Source organism: Cyclopterus lumpus, chromosome 7, assembly GCF_009769545.1.
Source record: "Cyclopterus lumpus isolate fCycLum1 chromosome 7, fCycLum1.pri, whole genome shotgun sequence".
Taxonomy (NCBI): domain Eukaryota; kingdom Metazoa; phylum Chordata; class Actinopteri; order Perciformes; family Cyclopteridae; genus Cyclopterus; species Cyclopterus lumpus.
In genome coordinates this window covers 17,591,041-17,610,690 of record NC_046972.1, presented here as the reverse complement: position 1 = coordinate 17,610,690, position 19,650 = coordinate 17,591,041, and the positions used below count along the sequence as shown (strand labels likewise).

The following is a 19,650-nucleotide window of genomic DNA, read 5'->3' as shown; positions in this document are numbered from 1 at the left end:
CAGTAAGATAAGTATCTATTACAGAAACTCCCTCTTATCCCCCAAACATCCTCGCTTCAAAAATGAAGCACAAAAACACTTGCCTCTGTTCCCCTCTGTGTCGTCTGATATCCAAGACCCAGAAGCAAGTGCTGCCCTTTTCAGCTAATCAGGAATTAAGGTCTAAAGCCGTATGGAGAGTTAGCAGGCCCCATATTTACTCCATCTGTAGCCCACAGAGTCAGGTAGTTATAGTAAGATCAAAGGCGGCTTAAAAAACTAAGGTTATTGTATTGAAAGAAAGGGGGGGAAAGCATTATCACAAGTTGTTCTTCTTCTTCTCTGCTTCTCTGGAAGTTGATGTATTAGACACACAATGACTTTCAACTGTGTTCAAAGTGAACAATGCAGTTGCAAAAACAGTGTGAATGAGGAATAAAAGTACAAATATACTGTTTGATATAAAATATAGTTTAATACCAAAATACCTTCATTATATAAATAGTGTGCAAAAGATGTAATGGAGGCAGTTTTATTTCTAGTTTAGATTATACAATCTTATCTTAAAAAAAACATGTCTCCCACAACTGAATTATGAACAAATAGTTACAACGAGCATCTTTTACAACAGAGAAAACTATGTCTGAAACCTTCTGGTGCTTTGAAATGTCTCTTGGCCCAGATTAATACTTGTGGTTTTATTTGTAGCCCATTAACTACAAAATTAAACAAACACTTTACTGCCAAACATTTTGCAAAGCATAGTGTTACTTTTTAGACATATGGGCTTCCTCCCAAGAAGCTACTGTCTTAAGTACAGTTTGAAAATGTACTGGAAACTAGCTTAAAATAGCTAATTAGTAAAAAATAAAAAACATTTGCTTTGTTGCGGCATTCATTCATGGATAAATATAACTTTGCTGGCAAGCGGCGCTGCATTCAAAAGCTACTTGGAAAAACCAACAATAAGCACAAAAACACACTTGGTGAACAGAAATGCATCACAGCTGATGGAGTTGCACAATTAATAAGATCTCATTGTCATAAGGGACAGTACAACAAGGAGGGAGGTGGGTCAGAAAAGGGGGAGGAGGGTTGTGAATTTATTCTTATGCTTTAGGAAGGCCATTCTGACCTTTTGGGTGGGGGGTGGGGGGGGGCAGATTTATATTTCAGTTTCATTTTAGTTTCCCCTGCAGATTAATTGTATTATTAAAGTTTAAATAAAATAGTAAAAACGCTGTCAAGGTTCATGCTGGTTAAACCAAGAAGGTTCACCCCCCTTCCCAATACCTTTCGTTCTGTCCCTTAGTTGACCCCTTAGTTGTGATTTTATAATTATTAACTCAATACAAAAGGAGAATGTTCACAATGTAGTTTACTTTGCAAATTGAGTATGTTGTGGTATGTTATAGAAAATGTTAAGCAAGTACAAATTATTTTTAATACCAAAACATACAAACCAGTGTGCTCCTTTACAAAAAGATGAATCTGCTTATTTTAATATATTTTTACTGTAGCCTCATCATCCTCACTGAAAGTGAAAGTGAGGATGTCTGGACATCTTCGCAGTCCAATTGTCTACTTGTCGTCTTTAACGCAAACAAAAGGCGATGACGAGCTTAAAGAATCGATGTGGCCTGAGTTCATTTGAAATTGGATCATCAGCACTCATTAAAATGTAAAGGCTTCAAGAAATACTTTTATGGTAAGCATAAATATTGCGAATACACATATAAGCAAAGCATCATCTGCAGCACCTCCTATATAATGCCAAAGCATATGTATTCAATATAATGGGATGAGCTGTGATTGTGTATTTAAGTATCGGTATATGCGTTGTAAGTGTTGAGTGTATGTGTGTGCATAACAAATACACACACACATTACACTCCCATTGTATATACTCAGGTTAACATCATGTGTGTAAATATGTATGCTTGTAAGGTTTAAGTGGACGCGTGAGTGTGGGACACCTGGCACAGTCGTCCCCGTCGTCTTTCTCAGCGGGAGAATTTTCTGGGTCTGAATGGAGGAAGGACGAGCTGGTGCGACGCCGTCCTCTCCTCCTCGATCGGAGCCAGCTCCTCGGCTGAGCCCCACTTTTTCTTGGAGTGAAACAACGATGCCAACTTCCTGTTCCTGTTCGGTTCTCTGGCTTGAGTGACTTGAAACACAGAGATTCCTACAAAACAAAAGAAAACATGATCAGGGAAAAGCTTAAACTAAACTTATATATATATAGATATAACATTCAAACATGATGGATAAATGTATTTTTAGAAACGCTAGTGGAGGACGGCTGTAGCCTCATGAAGCTTCGGGGCTTCAAATGCAGTGTATTCTGGTTGTTGATATTTTTGTTCAATATGTGACAGTAAAATAATGAATGGAGGTAAGATTTAGTTTGTTTCCGCCCGCCTCCAGTCTTTATGCTAAGGTAAGCTAACCAGCTGCTGCCAGTATAGCGTTGCAATCAACAGACAGATATGACAGTGGTATCAATCGTTTTCTTTTATTTGGTGGTACTGATCTTTTCCTCTAACTTTTGCAGAGAAAGAAATGACACAAACTGATCAACTTTTCTTTTGAATAAAAACAGCACATTTGACTTTGTTTTACAAATGTATTCAAATTAAAATGTTGTACTTCAGTTTTAACAAAGACAAAACAATTGAAATACTTTAACTAACTGTGAACATTTCATACCTAACTCTTTCTCAGGAGAAATGCGAGCCCATGACTAAATTTCTAAACAAAATGCTGCAGTGAAGTCCTTTTTATTTGTCACCAGGTGCTTCAGGGAATGCCCAAACATAGAGAAGCATAGTAAAAAAATAAAAATAAAAACATTAAACCACCAAAGTAATACATTGTAACATATTTATAGAAACCTAACACTTAAAGTAAGAGTCACTCACGCAGGTCGGAGTCTTCTTCTGAACCCTCTGGTTCTTTGATGTTCAGATAATGGGAGGCAAAATGGCCGCTGTTGTCCCTTAAGTTTTCTTTGGCCCCTGATGAGAAAAAAAAGTAATCTCTGAAAGGTGAGACTATAGTCTTGGCAGACACCTTAAACCTAAAGCTTTAAGAGAGAATTCATGATCCATAGGTAAACAAAAATACTCATTGTCCCTTTTAAACAGATGTTCTGTACTTGTCTTGTAAAATCATGTATTTCACATTAAATTAGTAATTAAACAACTCTATTTACCAGTTAAGATTCTTATATTTTGTTCAGTTGAGATACAAAATAAGGATTATTTTAATATATAAATGAAATTCTTCAATTATGTATTTGATCTGTATACGTTTTTACCATACGTCACGATGAGCAGGTCTAGAATATGCCGATGACCATGTAACGCTGCAATGTGTAAAGGTGTATATCCCTGCAGATCAAAAACAAAACATGCATCATGAACTTCATAATTATTCTCATTTTGGGGACAGTGATGATGTGGTGGAGCATGCAAACACACCCTGGACAGACGCTTAATTGACACATTAAAGGAGTTTAAATGAATTGACATTTTTACTTTATGTTGAGTTCAGGGGCATACGTGTGGCAAAGTGCTGGAAAGGGTTTAGTACCTACCCCCTAGGGTTTCCCAGGCCCAAACACAGCCAATGAAAACAATGTGGAAAAAAAATATACAAATTAGCAAAGGTTATAGAAACATAAGATAATGATAAAAACATAATTGCTTGGTAATTTGCTGAAAATTGCATAGTTCTAGCGCTGTGCATGCTGGTAAATAGACGCACTGTTTTGGGAAACAATTAACATGACATGACATGATTTATTAGCGGAGTACTCCCGCAGCCCGACAACACGAGCTGCTGTGATACATTTGCACAGCTGGATCCTTTAGGAGCATTACATCACTGAAGGGCACAGAAGAAGAAACCAGCAGCCATGTAGCTGTCCTTTTGTTTCAAGTTCAAATCAAACAACTTACTGTACATACCCATCACTTCCTGATTAATGCCTGGATACTCACATGCTGCAAGAAAGAAGAATACCATGAATAAATCAGTGATGTTGCATGGAAAACCTAAATTCATTGTGACCTGAAATAAAGGGGTACTCGACTAATTTGACATATAGTTTACGATTTACATTATGTAAATATTTTATAAAAGCACCAATTGTCAACCAAACAAGATTGTCTTAATATCGATCTTGAGGTGTTTGGTTAAAAGATTGTGACGTTATATTTTCTCCATATCGCCCAGCCCTATTGCGCAGTCACATTGCGGGGACTTAAGGTGAAGACTTGGTTTAAGGTTCGGGTAAGTTTAGACTAGACCTATGTTCAGGACTAAAAGTCAGGATATCTTGGCTACTGTTCATAGCCATAGTGCCTCTTTAAAATCATGATCTAAAAATGAATAACCTCTTTTCCGCTGTAATTTATATATATTTTATAAATGTATAAATAAAAACGCACTCACTGATTTGATGTTGACATCAGCACCCGCGTTAGCCACCAGAGCGGCCATGTCCTCGTTGCCATGTTTGGCAGCCCAGTGCAGAGCTGTCTGTGTGCAATGAGGAAAGAAGTCATTCATAAAATGCACTTCCTCGACAATCTCCTGTACTATTATTGTCAGGCATTGTAAATGCTTTAGCATCATCACAAGTTGTCTAAGCTGAGCGTGCCAGCTTCTTATTGGCCATGTGAGGGCAGAAGGCCAGCTGTGCACAGAGGGGAGTGGACGGATGGAGGGATGGTGAGAAGGAGGGATGGAGAGATGGTTTCCTGCCATCTAACAGAGCCTAATTACAAAACAACACAGCACTGTGCCCACAGTTGGGGGGGCCCAGCCGCCTGTCACCGGGGGGAAGATTGATGATGTTAGTGTGACCTGCAGAGTGGAGACCCACCCAGACATCAGCGCACTACTGTCAGCACACGTCAAGGAGTAAAACATGGGCCCCCGCAACACGACACCCACATGTCCACATGCAAAGAAGTGAAAATAATAGACACATGTATGTGTACAACACACACCGAAAAAAACACACATGCAAACCACATCCACCTGTCGCACTAGAACTGTGATCTCCACAGTTTTTCCTCCACTCTTTAAGCAGCGTAATTATGGGCTATCAACAGGTGAAAGCGGAGTCTAGGTGCAGATGTCCGCTAAGTAACTACATCCACCCCTTCTGAGTCACACAGTGAATCAAACAGTAACCATCAGAAGGACATATTAACCGTGGATAGATGAAAACCTGATCACTTCAATATTTTTTATCTTGTGTCTTTGATTGGACGAGATGAAAACTACTTTCGTGACCTCCTGAAAAGTTGTTGAGATAAGAGATATTGATCCAATTGCAACAAGGTTGAACTTTAAAAATAAAGTGTGTCTGGATAATTGAACGGCTGTATGTTAAACAGAATTTGCATAACATTTGAAATCGTTTGTAATTTGAAAACAGAATCACACCGTGTTCAAATAATGTCCTGAACCTCTGACCTTAGCGCTGCTACCTGCGTAGCATGAAATGTGCTGATAAAAACAATCATAACTTTCATAGCAAAGCTGTTTGATTCCACAGCGTGCTGAAACAATACCTTGTGTTTTTGAACACACGTCATTTATGGCTAGCTAGTTTATGCCTCTCCATTAATCTTTGTCTCTGCGATTAAGATAATAGAAGCATCCTGGAAAAACCAAACTGTCAATCTTTAAAGAACACAAACTTACAGATGTCCTCAAAATCCACACTCTTCAAACACAAAGATTATGATTTCAACTTGTTTCCCAAATTGTGTCTCTTCCCCCTAATCCAAACAAAGAGAACATCTGGAAAAAGACATATGTCCTTGATTTAATTTATTCAAAATGTAATTTGTTTTTTACTGGAGTTATATTTGTCTATATCGTTGTATTTTCTTAATTTTCATCTATTGTACAAAAAAGTCATTTCTGATACTGGTTTAAATGTGTTTCTCTTGTTACGGAGGACAGACTATTCTTTTCATCCCCAAGGTTAGAAAACTCTTTGAGGATTCTGTAAATACCCTCAGAACAGCTGTATGTGTTGCTAAATGACATCACCAGGCGTTTATTTAGCAGAGAAGCAGATGTTTAGCTCTGTGATTTTGAATGGGATGATAATACATCAGAGGCACAAACTGGTGCGAGCACGCTGCTTGGACAGCACACAGGTCCTTTTGTGTTTCGAAGCTATGCTGCTAATTGTGCTAATCGTAGCACAACAACCCTGTCCAACAGCTGACCAGAGAAAAATGTCTGCTTGTGTCCACCGAGGGAGCGATAGGTAGCTGCACCTCTGAGTGTCGGGCGTCTGGGAGACATATTGTGATGGATGCTGTCTGGCTCAAGTATCTCCATCTCTTTTGTCTGTCCCCTGTCACATCTTAAGACAGATTGGCCAAAGGGCTCTATGAGTGGCGGCTCGGCGGGCCTCCCAGTGAGCAGGAGTGATGGACGAGGCCGAACAGGATGCAGCGTCTTCCCTTCCTGCGCCTCTCGAATCTGTTCCTGCCCACTGGGGTGGCCACCTGTCCAATCACTCAGGGACGTCCCTGTCCCCGCCACGCGCTCCCCAGTGAGGGAAGTGGTGGCCAAAAGGGGACTCCCATCAACAGGCGACACAATGGCCAGTGGGCCTGACACTTGATGTGGAGGAGAGGCAGAGAGGAGTGATGGGCCAATGATGTACTTACAAACTGTGTGGCAGAGGAAGTTCGTCACAACAGGAACCGAGGCCCGCGTCACGAGGAGAGCCGGGAGAGAGAAAAAAAAAGCGTTAGACTTCGGAGTGAGGCGGGTTTGGCTTCGGTGAGATCGAGGGGCTTCTGACCTGGCTTCACTTTTAAGCAACTTCACGTTTTCTATGAGATCATCTGAGCCCAACAAACATTTGGTCAGAACAGGAAACGCTTAAGTCCTCCCAGGATGGAGAGTAATCCCTTCAGTCCTGGTCAAACATGTGATTTAAAGCCTTATATTTTAAACACTTAACGCAACTTCTGTTGAGCAAAGCGAGGACATGACACTATATTTGATCTGAGTTCTAACTGGTTTTAAAAACTTGTTCTTGTGAGTCTTGTGATTCTTGGTATCTCTGCACGTTATCTCTGGAAAGGCATCCACCTCCGCGGAACAGGGAAAGGCTGAGGGCCAAAAGGAACATCAAAGAGGCCTGAGGGGGATTTAGCACCTTCCCAGGGACACAACCAGCATTGTTCTACAATTAATCCCAGCCTGTTCTATTACTTTCAGATTATCTTTAAGTGGGTGAAGTCTTTGTGGGGCATTAAGACTCTCCTTAATCCCCACCCCCCACATCTCCCTGCACTTCAATGGCGGCCATGCTATCTTGTCCGGGTGTGGATGGCAGAGGCTTAGGGCTGCTCTTAGAAGGTGGTCTGCCATGGTCACAGGACAGTGTGAGAACTGTGACACAGGGGAGGGACAACAAACATGAGCTCAAATCTCTTAAGCGCACAGGGAGACAAATAAAAGGATTTAGGTTGTCAGGGGGGCACAGGAGCTAAAAGCTATCTTTCATAATCCTTTTGATAGTGGACCTTTGAAATGCATGATCTGGATGTTTTAACACAGGGTTCTCAGAATACTATTAAGGGAAAAGTCTCGGCAGAGTGAGCATGTGAAAGTTACACAAGCAAAACATAGCAAGTCCGACAGTGAGTGTCATTGTGCGGTCTGAACTACCCAATCACAGATGAAAGATCAAGAAACGTAGAGATAATAATATGGTCAGTTTGAATGCAAGACACAACAGGCTGCAGGAGGTGTTATAATGAAACTTACCCCCTGAGCAGGATGGTTGTAGTCGCAGTGTCGAGAGCCAAAGTGTGTCAAAATGAAAAGAAAACAACCAAGAACAGAGTAGTTGTTAATAACTACATATACACCTCAACGTGCAACATGTCACATTAAGTCTGGAGCTATTTTTGTATCAAAGTATCAGAAACTCACTGAGGTAAAGTCCTGGTTCGACCCCCCGCAAACAAAAAAGACACAAAAGCATAAATTAGTGAAACCATGTATCCAACCACTTGAAACGGTTTGTTTTTTAAATAAAAAATGTGTCTACTTTCATGTTTGATCACTTTATTCGTCTTACATTAAAGGATTATTATTTGCATAGTTTTGATAAGATGTGGGAACAGACTGGCAATGAAGTATTGAACCAAAGGAACTAAACAAGGAAATTAAAGGTCCCTGTTGTACATTCCTGTTTACGGCAAGATTAGGAAAATTAGACTGAAGACAAATAAAAGTGCAAACAAAATACATTTTCAGAAATTATAAAACAAAAACACAGACTCGACATCACGCTGTTCTGTGTATTTTTAAATAGATGTAAGGAGACAAAAAGCTTCTCCCTCCACAGGACCAATGATCTGAGTGTTTAGACCGTAACAGTCGTGAAACAATTTATACAAATAAGGTTTTTATTTTCTCTCGTTTAGCCCTTTCTCCTCTTAATGCAGCTCTCATTGAATAGCTCTCTCTACTCTCTCGTTCACATTCTTTGGAACTATCTTACTCTTTTTTTTTTTTTTTACTAATTGGGAAGACATAACTATTTTAATAAACATCAGGAAAAATGTCAGTGGTACTCGAGGCACCTAGTACTTCTGTTGTTGTGTGAATGAAGCTGTACACCCCAATAGTTCCTGGATCATTGGAAAGCACTATCCCCTGGTGCCGGGACTTCTTTGTTACTTGAAGCGTTCGTGTAGTTCATTCTCTGATTTTTCTGCTTTGAAATACAGGTGAAGGTCCTGAGTTGCTTACAAGGTTAGTTGTCCTTTGGTCCTTCTCCAGAAATGGCCTTTATTTGTAAACAAGCCAACAGCTTTGTCGGATTATCTGAATCAGTTTGTTTGGAGGTTAAACTGAAAGTGAACAAACCTGATATGTCAGTCAAAGTCACTTGTTGCAATGGAAACCGAGTGCACCTGTAATTAGTACAGTCGGTTAAAGTTGAGCCATGAGGTCTGTGAACTGGGTTGGATGTTCACGACGGGAGACTCTTGAGGGACCACTACAACCTGCAAGGCGAGGGCCACATCATGGACAGGCTGTTTGTTTTACAATGTTCCATTGGAGACACTTCAGTAGTCTCTGTTTGAAGAGGGCACAACTCAATGCTTTATCACAACCAAATAGCCAAAAGTATTGTCAAAACGAAATGGGGATCAAAGAGTAAAGCAACACACCAGATCTTTCACTTTTCTGAAGAGTTTTACAGAACATTTCAAGGACAATTTGTGTGTTTTTCACTGATTACATTCTTAAAACAAAAAGTTGACACAATGCCACAACGATTGACCCTCCTGGCTCTTGCCCTGCAGGTCATAGCAGCCCCTCGAGAGACATGGGACGATTTATCAAACTAAAATGGAAGAAGCCTCTGGTCGTCTGTCCTTTTTAATTTTCTCCACAACCAATCATCCGATTGACTTGGCGGGTGTTTTGCTGTGTCGAGTGCGAGCTCTTGAGATATACGTGAACCATTTATTAGTACAGCTCGCTCTCTGTCGCTTGCTAAAGAACAGCCGCGCAATCAGCCCGTTCCGAACAGGCCCGTTTTGAATGGGCTCTCCGCTCGTGGGAAATCATTTTGTATCGAGTTGTTTCCTTCTAGTTAAGTTTGGCTAGCATTGGTCTGGGTTTTTAAGATGTCTGATCATTTGATTGCCGTGTTTTTTTTGATAGTCAGCCTTTGTGATATCGATATTGCCACATACAGATGTAATTATTACAAACAAATGGCCACAAATATATACAAAAACAGACCCCATGTCCATTTAGGGTGGCGTTACCTTCTTGTTTGCCAGCGAGGGGTCCTGTCTGAGCAGATGAGAGAGGTCAGGGACTCGAGCACCTGCAGCGGAGTAGATCCACTCCTTCTCTATAGGATCCAGCTATCACAGGCAGGGGAGGGAGAGCTCAGATGTGCGCGCACACACACACACACGCGCACACACACGCGCACGCACACACACACATACACACTACTGTCCACATCCTGTTGTGGGCTCTATTGATTGTGCTGAAGCTACAAACCTCTAATCCATTTCCTACAAATGACTGAGTCACAGCCAACTGACACACAGTGGGAGACACCCATGATCACATTGCACAAAGTTCAGCAGTTTATGAGTTTACTTTTGTTATTGGTTTAAAGGGATCGAGTGGTGACATGTCCAAGACCAAACCCTAACGATCGTCTATCAAATGTATCGCTTATAACTGCTCTAACCCTTTGGAATAAGTAAATAATACAAGGGAGGAAGGAAAATGACTTACAGCGACAGCAGTGGAGCCCATACTGCCCGTACACTCATCGTCTTGCTCGGACTCGGACTGAAAGACACGAAAAGACCCGACTATTACTCAGCTGTGATAAAACGTTAACTGTGCTGTATCAGTCATAATGGTCACTCAGCAAGATCCAGCATCACAGGGCACACACACACACACACACACACACACACATCCATTTTCACGCACGGGTCACACTGCTGTGATGTTTCCCAGCTGACGAGACGTGACCGAAGGGTGTCAGACAGACAGAGAGGTAATGAGGCAGCGAGACAAAGGTGCCGGTTTCACACATAAGGGGTAATGAATAACAATCCAATTAACAATTAACCAAAAAAAACAACACGCCTACAGTCAGGCCATGTGTTTTTGTCACCATTTTAGTCTCAAGAGAAAGAAGAGGAAACAAATGAACACAGCCATCGAGCCATTTATAAAAGTGTCCCATAGGGTGATTCATGTGAGAGTTGAGAGGTTTTTTTTTTCTTTCTTTTTCCTCGACGTGATTGCAAATTGTTCTCAGATCAAACAGAGAGATGATGTTAAAACACTCAGCCCTTTCAAGTCTCTTGCACAAACTGCCACACATCAGTGGACTGAACATGAAAAGTGGAGGGATTGTATTTTTTCAGCCTATTCCACTCTGGCATGCCCTTTTTTTAACTTTTGGTGGAGAACATTAATAACAACTGAAACATCGTTGGGCATGAAGGGAAAGACTGATCAGCTACAAGAGCTCTTTTTTTATTCTTCATACATTTTAGTTTTAGATGTTTTGCGGGCTGCGACTATTATTTTCACTAATGATTCATCTGTTGATTATTTTTTCAGTTATTCGTCAAGTCTTTGAATTATCATAAAATGCACATCACAATGTTCTATGGCTCAAGCTGATCTCTACAAGGTTTTGTCAGACCAACAGTCCAAAACTCGATATTACATTTACTATAACGTAAAACAGAGAAAATAGTAATTGTGCTTCGGCTGGGAAAGTCATCAGTTTTCTTGGAGCAATTTCAGATTTTTCTTCTGAAATTGGATAGTTGTCCAAAACCATGAATTTCAACCTGATTGTGGTGCTAGAGGGAAAGCCAGAAGGTCAACACAGAGAATCAGGCGGATCACCATCTGTCCAACATTACTGTAGTCAAAAGTGACAATAAGCAAAATTAATTAATCTCAAATGCTAATCTCCCTCAGGCTGAAAGGGAAGTGTTGTCCTTCCTTAGCAGGGGATTGAAGCTATAGCTTGAATTCATGTCAGTTACATTGGATCCCCATGGTAATAGGCCTTTTTTCCCTCCGGGTTTTTAAAAATGCAACAGTTAGATATCTTCTTTTTTTTTACATGAATGCATAAAATAAACATTTGGATAAGGAACACTACAGTTGTTTAGATATGTTTCAGTCCAAAAATAGATTTCTGTTTTCTTTCTGGAGGTCAAACTACATTATGAAATTGACACAACCATTTCAAAACTTCCTTAAACATCTTTGGCATTCATGCGCTGCAATTTATTTATGCATATGTCCCAATACAGATATGTCAGGGCTCTAATTTGAATCCATTGCAATTTAAACTGATTAAAACCAAACTTTAAAGGAAGCGGAGTTCACCAGCCGCATAAGATCGTCCTGCATTTGGGAGCAGAAATACATGAGAGCAAAGCTTGCAGCCTCAGGTGTCGTGATTAGGAATAGTGTGTGAAACCAGCCAGGTAGCTTCTCAATGTGGAACAACTGTCCACACACTGGGTGTCCTAAATACAAAGTTCACTGGTGTGACTAATACCTTAAGCAAACACACTTAATCTGATTGCTGGTGCTATATTAACACACTTCAACATATTTCATCTGTCGATTGTGCAGGCCATCAAGGAGAGCCACATATCTTTCTCTGGGATAAATCTCAATCTCTTTAATGGGCACAAATGATTATTGTCTTTCTAATGAGTTCCAACATGTTGCTGCTTAACATAATAACAGAGAGCTTAATTTAAATGCAGAGTCTCCCCCATTGGGTCCTCCTCCCACTCAAATTCAACACATACTGCAGGAGGTTATAAATCCAGGTAATTTGTTTAGCACCACCTGGTGGGGAGCAGAGGAACCACGAGAGTGACCTAGAAGTCAGTTTTTCCTTCAGTAATAAAACAACATTTACATTTTATTTTCATCTAATTGTTTTTGAGCTTTAGGTTAATGAGTAAAAACAAGCAAACTAGTGAGAGTATAGCTATACTACAAAGTCATTATTTCCAAACCCATAAAGGTTTGAATAAGTTGTAAATTGTGTTACTAGTAAAGTATATGGCTTCAGTAACATTAAAAACAAAGCTCCAAAAAACCATTTACACCACAATTAAAAAATACAAACATAATGTAAGCAAGCACTGATCACATCACGCTAATTTCAATAATAGTTTACAGGCATCAGTCTGTCCAACATCGGTCCTACTTGATGTTCTAAATACTGTTTCACAGCTTTATCCCGTCTGGAATAAAACTTTATTATATAAAACTGGACTTTGTTCCAATATTTTTTAATTTCGAGACATCTGAGATTTGTCTATACTTAGGGTTGTTTTCCCCTATATTTATACTTAAAATCAGCCTTCCAGTACATTGTAATCCTGTTTATGTGTGGATATATTTCATTTACCAAATCTTTCTTTTCTTTTCAAATGTTGAAGTGGCCCCTGGCTGGGAATCATTGGTCTAAAGAAGAGCATGAACAACTTTACAATAATGCTTCTCTAAAGTCACAAACACAGCATGCTATGAATTTATGTCACAAATAAGGGCATCTTAAAAAACACAACTCTGGCCCTCCCGTCTTCATGTCAGTACTATACTACGACGTGACATGACTTTTGAGACTTTTAATAAAATTGCACCCTCGTCTCAACATATTTCTCCCTCTTGCTGTCTCGTTTGGCCAGAAAAGGTGTGATGTAGCTTGAGACATGAAATACAGCATGCAAACCTACAATCACTGGCACTGTAAGTGGCACAGAATGAACAGTGTGCAAAAGGGAAAGCGAGTGTCAGCAGCACTGCCTCTCAATCAGCCAGATTGTCACCTTTGACCCTGAATCTTTGTCCAGCTCATCTTCCCCGTTGCTTTGTGCCGAGGGTTCCCGGGTTGGGATGGCAGGAAGTTGCAGAACATCGTGCTGCATGAAGGCTGTTCCTGTCTGCTGGTCCTGCAGGAGTGTAGACATTATGTGCTTTAAACTCAAACATTTAGGTGTGGCAAGTGCTGGCTAAGGTTAACACACAGCTCTGTTTTTGTCCCTTCCCTGCACCATCTGGGTGTGGATAAATAATGTTTTTATTTTAATGCCTTTTTGAGCAAAGTCATGTGCAAGACCATTAAACCAATAACATAATATACATGTAATCTTTCAAATCTATGATTAAATGCTCAAGTTTATTGCAGGAACAATATGTAAAAGTACTTCCAGAGGATTATTGTGCATTAAACCGGCACATAGTGTTTATTTTCACAACAGTCAAGTGCTTCCATGCATTAGTTTCAAAGGGCTCTGCCTTTTATGTAAAGACATAAGTCCTTTGACCTTCCCTTTGTTCTCATAGTGGCCAACTTAGATTTGCATTTGAGTAACAGAGCATTTTTCTACTCCACAGTGCATCTCTGTGTAAACCGTCATTAAATACTGACACATTTAGAGAAAAGGCAGAGGACACTCACAAAGATGGCCCTGTTTAGAAACAAATGTGTCATTCACATAAAGAGCAAACACTATGTGCTGGGGTGATAGGAAATTCATCAATTTGGCACCCAGAGTTGCTGCCTAATCTCATACCAGCTTGTCCAAATAGAAAAGAATAACCTAGCGATCAGAATTTAAATTCACCTCTGCAGCAGCGTTGGGCTCTCCACATGACATCGGCTCATGCTGTTGTTCCTTCTGGTGAGGCGAAGAAGTCGAGGCGTCCGTGGCGTCCCATTGTACAGTGGCCGGAGCTCGGCCTGGGCTCGAACGTCTCTGTCCGTCCCCGTCTGTCCCGGGATGTTTGGCATCTCGCTCGTGCAGCATTTGCCTATATTTCTTCTTTAGGACGAGATACTTCTCACCCTGTGACAAACGGAGTCGATAAGCACAATTTGCCTTTGAAAAGTAGGAAGATGATCACAGCCGTGTGGGTTACACTGTGTTTTCTTATGCATTCCTTGTAGGTACATGATGATGACAACTTGGAAAATGCAACAATATTTGGATATTCATAGATTGATTTTTGTAATGAAAAGGAAGCAACAGATGTGATCTCAAAAGTCAGGTTATTTACTCTGTACATACAATGTGGTTAAACTAATTATGGCCTTCAGTGGAACAAACTGTTCATTAACTTTGTCGATATCTGAAAATACGTCATAAAAATAGTTTCTAGGAAAATTAAAACTGCAGCTGCAGTCCCTTGGGGGAAATCAGTACAAACTGTTCTGTAAAGACACCGATTGGACAACTCCTTTTTAAGTCATGATAGTTGAGCTGTAACAACAACCTTTAATATCAGCAAATCATGTTCCTGTTAATGCCACAATGTTGACATATAGGAGCAGGAGTTTACTCACATTCTCTGACTTCACCACAGCGATTCGGTCAATGATCAGCTTGAATTCCTCTCTGTATTTAGCTGCAGGGAAAAAAAGTTGTTATGAATAACTGAGAACTAAATATAGCTTCTAATTTCTTGTATTCAGTAAAACACAAACTCCAAAAATGTCAAATGAGGGCCAAAATAAATTGCACAAACTCAACTCAGCTCTGAAAGAAATAGAAAAAGCTTTAATTACGTTTGATTTACAATAAAGTATTTCCAGAAACAAGTAGACAGTAATGGTATCTGTTTACAAAAGACGTGTGGATGGTGAGCTACAGTCTGCTGATTTGTGTAAGAGTAATGAGACGGGAGGTTTTCTCCAGTATATACGTCTGGCTGGCCAAGCAAGATGCAGCTCACATTGCAAAGAAACGGCTGCTTCAATAAAAAACACTGCAAGCCAAGCTGGAGAGGAAAGAGGTCCCCCTCCAGCAAAGATCCAAACAGATCACAGTGCATCCCCAAAGGCAAACACTTGAGTTACTTTAAACCTCCAGTAAATCTTTCCCGTGGGCCAAAACAAACTAGAGTGGACAAGCTGATGGACATCATCAGATAAAGCTATCTTCCTTTGTTTACAACAGTGAGCAGACTGTTATTAAGAGCTGACTGTGCTGATTATCAAGCAGCCATGTTGGCTACACAAGCAAGGAATTTTCCGGGCGGAGGTATTCCATTCATGCATAGGTGTACAAGGGCATGCAGCTCGGGGACAATTGAAGTGTTTCCTTTTCCTGATGTGGAAGGAAAGAACATTTGGAGTGAGAAAGATGCACCGCTCACGCTCAACAACAACAGGAAATCCAGAGGAAGCGGCCACTTGCATCTGTCTCAACAAAAGAATTCCTTGCTCACCAAAGTGAATAACATAGTATACATTCCAGTTATTTCTTAGCCAAAGGTCTGCACAAACAAGCACCACACACACGTGTGCACGCACCCCCCCCCCCCGACACCGCCACATTCCCACCCATGCCCCAGTTTTCCGATCTGATGAAAAGGCAACCCCATTAGAGGTCTACATCCAGTCATGCATGTGGACTTAATTATGATTAAAAGACTATCATCACAATTACGACCTCGACATCTGCAACCACATGCTACGACAGACTTCAAATGTCTGGGAAGCACTTTTGTAATTGGACAGACATGTCAGATGGCCGAGTATCAAGGCAGCTCTCTAAACCTCTGTGAACCACTGCAGCGCTGACATAGCATCTGGACAGTGCTCGCAACGGCAATGCAAGGTCACTTTGGATAATCATTTAGGGAGGTTCAAATATGTTTGTATGTCAGGCGGGTGCCAAAGGTAAAAGTACAGTTGAAAATCGTTACAAGCTCATTATTTGTCTTCTGGGCCAAAGCTATTTGACATTAGTCAGTGATATGTGCTTTGTCTTTTAAGGGCTGCAATGGGACAAGTGTTGAGTTAAACTAGCTACAACTAATGCAAGCTTATTCAACAGTCCTGCATTTTGAGGGAATAAATGACACAAATAAAACAGTTATATTTATAAGCAGTAAAACACAATATTGCTCAGCTAATGCATGCCAAGCCTTGCTTGATCTGGCATGACCGACAGCTTTTAGTGGCGGACGCTAGCTAATGTTAGCAGACTTTAGACCCTCCTGGTGAGGTTTGCCTCACTGTGTTGAAGTAACGGTGATCATTATGTTTAATTTGTAAGGCCACATCGGGCTTGACTTCTATATTGCTTTCCTAACTTTATAAAAAACTAAATGAAACAAATATATTGATGTAAATATTATAGTTCAATATAATTCAAATAATAAATTGGTAAAAAGATCTTCAAATTTAACTGGAATTACAATTCCAGTGTAAACCTTTTCAATGCAGCTACCAATAGACCAAAACCTAAACAATAAATTCCAGAATATAATGTCTATACTAGTATATAATTATAGAATTGAATTAAAAATATCAGCTCCATTGTCAAGATACCCAATCCAGCTATTTAAATCAGTATCGGCCCATATCTGATTATTATCTCTTATTATAGATGTTTATAAAATAAGTCAAAATGACCATTCAAATGCCTTGTTTTGTTTGACCCGCCGTTCAAAAAACCCACATTTACTGTACAATGAACAATGACAATTATAACATTCACATAATTGAGAACCTGTAACTATTAAAAATGGGTCATTTTGCTTTAAAAATGACTGAAACAATAACTAAGCTAACAATAGCTGCCAATTGATGGTCTGTCTATCAACTTATTGATTAATTGACTATTCATTGCAGCTCCAAGTGAAGTGATTGGACATATCAGAATCAGCTTTATTGGCTAACTATGTGCACACATTCAAGGAATTTGTTTTCCGTTGCTCTGTTTACTTAAACAGAAACAGACACACAGCTAAAAACAAGGACAAAAAAACAACAAGTAACTGTAACAACCCTGAATGTATTAGCTGAGCAATTCAACATGTCATTGCTTTTTATATTCAACATTTTATAGTAACAGGACGATTCTGTTATTACTTCTTTTAGAAGTCAAATAGTGACGCAATGAAGTGGGAAGGACAGGCTTTTTATTACATGGCCGAGATAGAGCTGGGTGTGAACACGTAACCCCAAAACATGTGTCCTAAAGAAGCCAAATGTGAGAGGACTGTCGGTGTTTAGCAATGATTCAGAACGGTTGCATAAGCATCTGTACAGTAGGTAGGTGGGTGGAGGGGAACAGCAGAGAGCCACACGGTAAATAAAGTATTACTACTAATCTCTAACAATCGTGGAGAGAACCAAAAAAAAAAAACGTGAATCTCCGCCTCATTTAGCAGAGGGACCACAGCTGTGTCAGAAGAGCCACTGTCCTGTGACGATGGTGCGTTTGGTGATGGGTCCTGTGCTCGGTTACCAGGCAGCTGAAACTGGCCTGGGGGAGGAAATGACACAATTCCTGCTGAAACTGTAGATGTTTGGAGTGTTTTTTTATTTTTATGCGAACCAGATGTCTGCTGAACAACTAAAGGAACTAATGCAACCCCCCTCCCAAACTTCAAACCCCCGTTTGTAAACGCGGACTGAATGCTGCGTTTAACGTTAAATACATGCGACCCTACTCGTCCCCTACCCCCCCCAAAAAACGAGGGGTGGGGTGAATTAACATTCGTGCCATCTCACAGTACCGAGTAGTGAACGATGCCGCGCGACTGCACCATATGCCTCCCCCGCGCCCCCACACATATTTCTTTTTTTAAATTTATTCTGGTTATAATATAATATTTTCATCGAATTGAAACCACGAGACAACGACTCGCTACTTACCACGTAACTGCACGTCACTGTGGCCAATAAAGGGCTTAAATGTCTTCAATATATCTGCGTTTTTGACTCTGCCTGAGCTGCCTCCGGTGGAGTAGAAATAATCCAGCAGCGCCTGTTCCCTCACACCACTCATCTCAGCTCAGGGTTCACAAACGTCTCTGCCGCGGCGACCTGGAGGAGTTTGCGTTGGAAAAGATGCGCTTAACTCTCGCGGAAGGATACTTTTCACACCGCCATAATGTCCTCTTGGCTAATTTTGTTGTAGTAACGTTACATTATCTAAACTGCACTCCACCCAGCGGAGCAGCTGCTGCGCCTCCTCCCGTTAACCCTTTCAAGACCCCAGCATCTTATTGTTCACTCTGCAACCTCAGCCTTACTTAGGATGTAACGTATCTGCTCAATAAAACAAAGGTTTATCTAAAAGCGTGTGTGAGTTATACTGATTATTGAAAGTGACCGTGAACGTCTCATTTTCATGTAGTTCCTAAAGAGAGCAATTTGATGGTAGGATATACCTATTAATATGGTTTTCTACAGTAGTGGAGCAAGTGTTCAAATATGTTACGATAGTAAAAGTACTAATACAACCATAAAATAGTATTAACACGGTGTAGAAATAAAAGTGAATGGTAAAGGTACAAAAGTATTGACATCAAAATATACTTAAAGTGAAAGTACTCATTCAGCAGAACGTCCCATTTCTGAATAATGTGTAGGCCCAATTTATTACTAGGTTATAATCAGTGATGCGTTAATGTGTATTTTACTGTGGTGTTGCAGCTGGTGAAGGTGGAGTTTGTTTATTTACTTTATATACTGTCATCATGAATGAAAGATAAGATATTAAAGGTAATCAAATAAGTGTAGTGCAGTAAAAAGTAAAAAGAGGCATTACATGGAAATACTCAAGTACAAATGTGATGTACATGTACAGCCATTGATTAAATGTACTTAGTGATACCTCCCCTTCTTTTTATCAGTATGTGTAAGTATTGTTTCCTTCAGTGCTGATACTTTATGGATGTCACAGGTTTTATATGTGGAGAAACACATTTGTCAGGTGTGTTCAGACCAACAATTTGCAACATTGTGGACAAACAACCCTCTAAATTACAGAGCAGGAGTGCTCCTGGATAACTTCAACGTGGCCTCATCCGATATTTGCCGTGCATTTACACCTTCTTAGGAGATTACCTTGTAAAGCAAAACTGTTGGTATCTGATTAATCGTTCAAGACATTTTAAGCAAAAATGGCAAACACTAAACAGTTCCATCCTCTCAAGTGTGAATATTTTCTGTTTTGTTTTGGACTGTTGGTTGTAAGAGACATACATTTGGATCAGGAGTTTTATACTTGTAAACGGCCCTGGTTCCCAGCTTCTCCACTTCCTGTGCGCACC

The 19,650-nt window shown here is 40.3% G+C and overlaps 1 protein-coding gene across 1 annotated transcript; it reads right to left on the bottom strand.

The window, feature by feature from the left end:
• Window positions 1–121: 121 nt before the first annotated feature.
• On the bottom strand, window positions 122–18,565 carry LOC117733883 (ankyrin repeat domain-containing protein SOWAHA). Its single transcript, XM_034537801.1, has 15 exons — window positions 18,248–18,565; window positions 14,924–14,985; window positions 14,205–14,426; window positions 13,407–13,529; window positions 10,309–10,365; window positions 9,822–9,923; window positions 7,962–7,977; window positions 7,798–7,889; window positions 6,687–6,689; window positions 4,438–4,524; window positions 3,984–3,986; window positions 3,578–3,580; window positions 3,299–3,371; window positions 2,901–2,996; window positions 122–2,164 (listed from the first exon to the last, which is right to left on the bottom strand). The coding sequence occupies exons 1-15, from the start codon at window positions 18,378–18,380 to the stop codon at window positions 1,983–1,985; spliced, it is 1,254 nt and encodes a 417-aa protein (XP_034393692.1). The 5' UTR covers window positions 18,381–18,565; the 3' UTR covers window positions 122–1,982.
• Between the last annotated feature and the right edge of the window lie 1,085 nt (window positions 18,566–19,650).

Coding starts and splice junctions, on each gene's coding strand:
- LOC117733883 (XM_034537801.1), bottom strand. CDS start 18,380: ATGAGTGGTGTGAGGGAACAGGCGCTGCTGGATTATTTCTACTCCACC. Junction 10,366..13,406: donor ACAAAGATTCAGGGTCAAAG/GTGACAATCTGG, acceptor CGTGTCTTTCAG/TCCGAGTCCGAGCAAGACGA. Junction 2,997..3,298: donor CCTGCTCATCGTGACGTATG/GTAAAAACGTAT, acceptor TTTTCTCATCAG/GGGCCAAAGAAAACTTAAGG.